This window comes from Lycium ferocissimum, chromosome 5 (genome assembly GCF_029784015.1).
Source record: "Lycium ferocissimum isolate CSIRO_LF1 chromosome 5, AGI_CSIRO_Lferr_CH_V1, whole genome shotgun sequence".
Classification (NCBI taxonomy): Eukaryota; Viridiplantae; Streptophyta; class Magnoliopsida; order Solanales; family Solanaceae; genus Lycium; species Lycium ferocissimum.
The window spans coordinates 41,821,827-41,829,462 of NC_081346.1; the positions used below are offsets into that span (position 1 = coordinate 41,821,827).

The 7,636-nt window shown below is 36.5% G+C and overlaps 1 protein-coding gene across 2 annotated transcripts; it reads left to right on the top strand.

The window, feature by feature from the left end:
- The first annotated feature begins 1,056 nt into the window (after positions 1 to 1,056).
- On the top strand, positions 1,057 to 6,952 carry LOC132056810 (sodium-dependent phosphate transport protein 1, chloroplastic). 2 transcript variants are annotated; one of them, XM_059449167.1, is made up of 10 exons: positions 1,057 to 1,573; positions 2,163 to 2,270; positions 2,560 to 2,715; positions 2,832 to 3,047; positions 3,326 to 3,535; positions 4,801 to 4,938; positions 5,246 to 5,347; positions 5,685 to 5,750; positions 5,948 to 6,032; positions 6,423 to 6,952. In XM_059449167.1, exons 1-10 carry the CDS (start codon positions 1,196 to 1,198, stop codon positions 6,518 to 6,520), a joined length of 1,557 nt encoding a protein of 518 aa, XP_059305150.1. In that variant the 5' UTR covers positions 1,057 to 1,195; the 3' UTR covers positions 6,521 to 6,952. The 2 variants fall into 2 exon arrangements, with proteins under 2 accessions (XP_059305150.1, XP_059305151.1); XM_059449168.1 differs by having other exon boundaries at positions 1,445 to 1,573; positions 2,149 to 2,270.
- The last annotated feature ends 684 nt before the right edge of the window (positions 6,953 to 7,636 follow it).

Consider the following 7,636-nt stretch of genomic DNA (forward strand, 5'->3'; position numbering starts at 1 on the left):
AAGAACACCTTTCTTCAACAAATAAAACTCTCTTTTTTACTCACCTTTTCAAGCTCTCTACAATATTTTTCTCATACCATCACAAGGTACGAGTGACTACTACATATAGGTGAAGAATTTTTTCCATAGAGTAAATAACAAGGTGGTGAGCAGGTAAAATTTTCTTAAAATAAGTTGATGGTTACAAAATTTAAGATTTAGTAGTAATAAGCGGTAGATAATGACCACTTCCTTACCAATTTATATCCACTAACGTGATAAGAAATAATGCACTTTAATATTAAAATGAACATTACGATACATCCTTACCAATTTATATCCACTAACGTGATAAGAAATAATGCACTTTAATATTATAATGAACATTACTATACAACATCTACTTAACGGCCTGTCTATACTCATGTAGATTTCTTTAAATGACTTGGTTGATGTCAAACCTGTATGCAATAAAAGAAGAAAAAATAAGAAGAGGAGACTGCTGGATTGTAGTTTCAATTTTATCAGTGGTCAAAAATATTCTCACTGGCCAAAAATTAGATCAATGTTTTACAAATAGAAATGAGATAACGGTGTGGAACTTCGAATTTAATATAGTACTAAATCATTGTGAATAGTATAAGGGGTCGTTTGGTAGATAGTCGAAATTATCCCGGAATTATAATCCCGGGACTAATTTATCCCATCTATTGGGATTATTTTATACTATCTAAAAGATGGTATAAAATAATCCCAAAGATAAGTGGGATAAGAAGGTATAAATTGAATATCATGAAGACTAATTTTGTCTTATGTTTAGATAGCAAGATAAATTTATCTTAAGATAAATTTATACCTCAGAAATATATGAAAAATTAATACGCGATATCCCGACTATACCTTCTACCAAACGAACCCTAAATGATATAACCCTGAATAAAAAGAAAACTGTGGGAAAAACTTTTAGCACAACTTAGAAGGACCAAAGTGTAATGAAACTCTTATGATCCTAAAATATACTATGTGATGACACGTGTCAGAAACAGAACCAGTACCCATAAATATCCCTTGCTAGAACTAGAATACGAAGTGGAAATAGCAGCAGCACCACACTGTAAAGTCTTGGCTTCCAAATTTACAGGTGTACTAAGCAAGCACATATTAGAATAATCAGCAATCCATCCACTCAGTGGAGGTGCTGCTTCTCTGCTGCGCTATGACTGCGAAAGCATTTCTTCTCTCCCACACCAGTTGTTCTCCTCCCAGTAACTTCCCTCCAAAAAGGAATTTCAATTTTCATTCTTTTCACGGCTATACTACTACTGGGAGAGGTCCATTTCGATATGAGGAAGGGTTAGTTAAGAGGAACACTAATAGTTGGAAGGTGTGGGCTGATGTCGAATCAAAGCCCTTCAACATTGCTGACTCGTCAGAATCGTTAAAGTTAGACGATCCCATCTCGGATGCTTTGTTGAGAAAGAAAGAAGATGGAGATAACTTAGCGGGTCTTCCTTGGTGGCAACAAGAGTTCCCAAAGCGTTGGGTCATTGTGCTTCTTTGTTCTTCCGCTTTTCTTCTTTGCAATATGGATAGAGTAAGCTCCCAACTCCTTAATTTGTTTTCCCCTAATTATGCATAAAATACCAAAGTAACGTTCTAGTGGGTCCATAACAAAAAACAAAACACCTGCAAATATTACTCCCTCCGTCCCAACTTCAATGTCTTAGTTTGATTAAACACGATAAAGGGAGACTTTTGATTCTTGTGGTCCTAAATTAAACATGTGTATAATATACTAAAATGTCTTTTGAATCTTGTGGTTATAAACTTGTAATCTTGTGGTTACAAACTTGTCACGTAAGATATTTGAATTGTTGACTTACTAAATATTGAAACAGACACTCTATTTGGGACAGACCAAAAAAGAAAGTTAGACACTTAAATTGGGACAGAGGGAATATGAGTTTCTAATGCAATGGGACAAACGAAGAGGAAAAAGTGTCAAATTAATTGGACAGAGAGAGTATCAGTATTAGTAATACTATTACTAATGTTAACTACTGCTATTTATTATACTACTACTACCAGGGGTGCTACTGTACTATTAGTTGTTGTTCAGTTGTGGATAGAGATGTGAAAGGAGGTTTTTCAGTTAGAAACTTTAAACAGATTGTGTTGTGTAGGTAAACATGAGTATCGCCATACTTCCCATGGCATCTGAATTTCACTGGAGTCCTACCACTGTTGGTTTAATACAATCTTCATTTTTCTGGGGTTATCTTCTTACTCAGGTAAGAAATCAACCTTTACTCTACTCATTATTTGTGTATTTAACTAGTATCTTTTTCCATTTATTCCGAGTTATCAAAATAAGCTTCTGACTTTTTAGAGATAAAAATGGTTCTTGGCTTTGTGTTTTAGGTAATCAGGTCTCTTGTTTAAGAATGGCTTGCAACTCATAATGTTGGTTTTGTTTAAGAATGGCTTGCAACTCATAATGTTGGTTCTTTATACCTTATAGACTTGAGACCGCTCTGTATTTTCCTTTTATTTTCTTAATAAATATGGTATTTAACCCAGATAGCAGGAGGTATATGGGCAGACACTGTTGGTGGGAAGGCTGTCTTAGGATTTGGAGTAGTGTGGTGGTCTGTTTCTACAGTTCTCACGCCCATTGCTGCAAAGCTTGGATTGCCCTTCTTATTTGTTGTTCGAGCTTTTATGGGAATTGGTGAGGTCGGTTTTCTTCACCTTTTACTCTTTTCTAATGTTTTATTGCATTTTGAGGTCTTTTCCTTTGGAATACTCTGCAATCATAACTATATTTGCTGATTTGACTTTGTCACATCCAGGGCGTTGCGATGCCGGCAATGAATAACATTCTATCTAAATGGGTTCCTGTATCCGAAAGAAGTAGATCTCTGGCACTAGTCTATAGTGGAATGTATCTTGGATCTGTGACTGGCCTAGCATTTTCGCCTTTGCTGATACACAAGTTTGGCTGGCCTTCTGTCTTCTTTTCTTTTGGTTCTTTAGGCACTGTATGGATTGCAGTGTGGCTCAGTAAGGTACACTTTAGTCCCTACATTCATATTAATTTTACTTGAAGAATTGCCTGTAAAAGAAATATTTAACCATGAGGATCATCAAGATTGTTCCTGGTTGTGCTATACATTTGTCAAAAGATCTGTGGTGGGTTATATTTATTGCTTTGAACTTCATTTGTAAAGCAGCCGCTCTATTTGATCCTAGATATATGCAGCCAACAAACCACATCCGTGCAAATTTCTTAAACTCAGAATTTCTTGGTAATGCTGCTTATCCATGTCAGAAACTTTTTATGTAGGCATACAGTTCACCCCTGGATGATCCTGAGCTGCGGCCTGAAGAAAAGAAGCTTATTCTTAGTAGCTGTGTTTCCAAGGAACCTGTTAAATCAATCCCTTGGAAATTGATTCTATCAAAGCCACCTGTATGGGCCTTGATAGTGTCTCACTTCTGTCACAACTGGGGGACATTTATTCTTCTTACCTGGATGCCTACATATTATCACCAGGTAGAACTTTCACTTCCATTATGTTGCTTCATTTTCTTTGTACATGATTATAATAAGGCATCCCAGTGCACAAAGCATCCCGCGTTAGCAGGGACCGGGGTAGATTAGCACCCCAAGAAGTGATGTAGCCAGCCTAGCTTACAAATAATTGTTAAAAACAATGAAATTTATAGGTAAAACAAACTTCTCTTATTCTTAAATAAGATACAAGCTTGTGAAAAACTTCTTCATGAGGAAGGTGCCAGACCAAGAGATTAAGTAGAAATAAAGATTTGACATCTTAACATTTTATTCACTATTATATGATATTGGATCCAAGTGCATGTATTTGCTCCATGAACGGATGACAATTGCCCAATATTTAGGTTAGGAATAAGGCTGGACGGGTTTCCTATAGAGGGGTAAAGGTATACTGTACTCACAATGTTTTTATGGTAGATTTTTGTAAGTGACAATCTGCATCTGCACTTGGTATTGGAAAATAATGTAAACCTTAGAGGTGAATGCGTTTCTGAATTTGTAATGTATGTTGAAGGTAAGTTATCCAGTAGTAGATATGTAGATTTGTGGTATTCTTCTTTTTTCTTTTTATGTGTGTGGGGAGGTGGGGGTTCACTCAATTGGTTTACTTATGCAGTAGACAAAGAGAATCTGATGATCGTAAGTTGTAAACAGAAGGATAAAAGGCAGAGAAGGATGGGTATAGGAAGGATGGTTGTCTAGAGTTTGAGACAGTAGGGACTGAGGTCTGAGGGTAGGAAATTCTGTTTACAGTTTGATTTGTGCATTGATATAGAGAGACACATGGCTTGTTCCTACTTACCTGTCACTGTCATATCTTGAATAGGATCTGAGTCTCGTCTTTCACCAAATCATCAACCATGATGCTTAACTTAATCTTCATACCACATTTAATGGTTTCTACTTCTCCCTCCATTCCAATTTAAGTGTCTTAGTTTGACTGGGTATAAAGTTTAAGGAACTAAATGAGACTTTTGAATCTTGTGATCCTATTAAAAATGTGTGTAATGTACTAAAATCTCTTTTGAATCTTGTGGTTTTAAACTTGCCATGTAGGATGTTTGAATTATCAACTTACTAAATATAGAAAAAGGCACTCTTTTTGGGACCAACCAAAAAAGAAAGCAAGACACTTAAATTGGGACGGAGGGAGTATTAAATTAGAATGTTTCCTACTTAGTGGTGTTCATGATCTTTGTGACTTCTACTGTTAAATTAGAATTGTTTATGCATTTCTACTGCAGGTATTAAAGTTTAATCTTACAGAATCGGGACTTGTTGCCGTCGTGCCATGGCTCACAATGGCAGTCTCTGCAAATGTTGGCGGATGGATTGCAGATTCCCTGGTGAGGAGAGGTGTTTCAGTGACTGTAGTCAGAAAGGTACGACTCACTTCTATTGATGTCATTGCATTTCAATATAAATCTTGAGATATTCAATACCTATTTTAGTGACTGCTCGCAGACAGAGAAGATAAGTTTGACTCCAATGACATAGTTTTATTTGATGGCTTCCTTACTTCCTAGTCGTAAAATGCCGCCGTATTTGGTAGATGGTCATCCTATGCTAAAGTCAATGTATTTTTTCCTTACAAGTCCTTGAAATAGCAGTGGTAGTATTTATAAAGAAAATGCACCTATCTAAAATGTTAAGAACAGCTTTTATGGATCCATTTTATCGTTGTTGCAGATTATGCAAACAATAGGATTTCTTGGACCTGCTTTCTTTTTAACCCAGTTGAGCCATGTCGACTCTCCTGCAATGGCAGTTCTATGTATGTCCTGCAGTCAGGTTTGTCTTCTTATATTAACAAGAATATTTGAGTCCAGCATAACCTCTCAACAGATATTGTTCTACTATGAAAACTGATGATGTATAACTAGTAAGAAATTGTCAAATCATGCACTCTCTCTCTCAGCTTGCTTATGAGTTAACATTGTGGAATGTGCAGTTTCATGTAAATGGATAGAGTAGTGTCAAGCAGATAGAAGTATTGAAGAAGTTGAATTAAATAATATTGCTGTTGTTCAGATATCCATCGATAATAGTTCTTGTTGATGGCATGTAATCTCTTCTTGCTTCAGTTTATAAGGTGCCACCTTTGAGATATTCTTCATTCTTGGAACAGGGAAGTGATGCTTTTTCACAATCTGGTTTGTATTCAAACCATCAGGATATTGCTCCACGGTATTCTGTGAGTATTACCTTATCGTCCTTCTGCCTCTTCGTGTTGGTGTTTCTTAATTTATAATGAGCTTCTAATAGTATCTTGGAGTAACTGTTGCTATGTTCTCAAGACAGGAATTGTTTGTGACGTATTATTGCTGCATATTAGTAGAAATAGTTTATGATATTGAAGGTAACATGAGTTAATGAATGATATGTTTGCAGGGAGTACTACTTGGACTTTCCAATACTGCTGGGGTGCTGGCTGGTGTTTTTGGCACAGCAGCAACTGGTTACATCTTGCAACATGGTATTTCATCCTTCACATTTTGGTCTAAGATAATTATGGGCTGCCTTTGCTTCAAAATAGATAACCTATATTTTTTATTTATGGCGTTAAACATAGTTCAGCAAAAGCATTAGCTAAGCAATTTAGGAGCTACAGAAATGGCCTTAATCGTGTTACAGTATCAAGTTTGTTCAGTAGGTAACTTCAACTTCACTTTTCAACCTGTTTGCGGGGGGGTGGGGGGAGGGGGTGGAGGCATTTTTTTCCATCTGATAGCTAGTATGGCTACTCATCCAGGTCATCCTCTGTCATGCTAGAACATACAATGTGTTGAGTCTTGAGACCAAATAATGACTTCAAAAGCATAGTGTCCCTTTAATGACTTATACTTTTTGTTCTCTGGCTCCTCAGGTTCTTGGGATGATGTCTTTAAGGTTTCAGTTGGGCTTTACTTGGTTGGAACCGTAGTTTGGAATGCGTTTTCGACTGGTGAGAAGATTATTGATTGAAACTTCTAAGTGATTTCCATGGAGACAGCTGCTCAAGCCCTTCGTGTTATGCTGGACATGCGCTGCAATCAGAAACGCGTGATTGGTTAAGAATTGGAGAGGAAAAGAGTTTTAGATCGATTTAGTTGAGAATAGGTGGGAGTATTTTTGGCAGTGTACCAGCAGAGGAGGGAACAAATGTTTTTGACAGTGGGTTGATTTAAACAAGGAGACTCCAAGATTTCCACGAAGATACCAAACTATATAGCACTTGGTTTCAACAACCAAATGAAGAAGGATACATCATTGACATAGCTTGTAAATCTGTGTAAAGTTACTATTCAAATCATGCAGTAGTATACCTAAAACGGTTTCAATATTTTCTCATGTTTTGTAAGAATTAAGGTTACAATTAGTATTTAATCCCACTGACCAAATTTGCGTGGTAGACAACACTTCCTACTACACTACTATGTTAACGACATCCTCTGCGACCAATAGAAAAGCAACATCTCTTTTCTTTCCGTACTTTTCTCGGTTAACTGGGAACTCGCCAAGCATCTTAAACTTCTAATTGCATTAATTAACACCGATGCAAAATTTCACCGGGAAATTTTAAAAAATCTACAGCTTTTGAAAATACTTCCAACACATAGCTCAATATACAGTATTTTATAACATTATGCATAACTTATCAACCTTGTATAAAGTGTATAATAGTATATAAATGGTATTTATACGCATATGTTGAAAATCAGGTGTTTTTACACTAACTATGGGCTACGTGGCGTAAATATTTTCAAAAATAGACATAGAGCCTAATTTCCACAACCCCCCCCCCCCCCCCCCCGGCCTTTTTTACGCCATCCCTTTCGCCTCCTCTCACCCTTCCCTCTACCTTCTTCAAAACATCCCCTGCTCCACCGGTAGTCCACCATTTCTGGAAAAGACCACTGTAATCATCGGACCCTCTCATTTTGAGTATTTATGTTTCAAATTATATTTTGAGTTATTTTATAAGTTGATATTATTGTTTATGATTTGTTGGAGACTTGAAGGGTTCAAATGTGTTACGATAAATTTCAAAGTTTAGAAACTGTTGCAGCAACTTTTAGTGGTGCAATTGTGATCGTGGTT

What these genes read in the sequence shown, in the direction of transcription:
- LOC132056810 (XM_059449167.1), top strand. Translation starts at nt 1,196, where the DNA reads ATGACTGCGAAAGCATTTCTTCTCTCCCACACCAGTTGTTCTCCTCCC. An exon ending in GGGGTTATCTTCTTACTCAG is followed by an intron (nt 2,271 to 2,559) that starts GTAAGAAATCAA and finishes TATTTAACCCAG; the next exon opens with ATAGCAGGAGGTATATGGGC. An exon ending in TATGTATGTCCTGCAGTCAG is followed by an intron (nt 5,348 to 5,684) that starts GTTTGTCTTCTT and finishes TTCTTGGAACAG; the next exon opens with GGAAGTGATGCTTTTTCACA.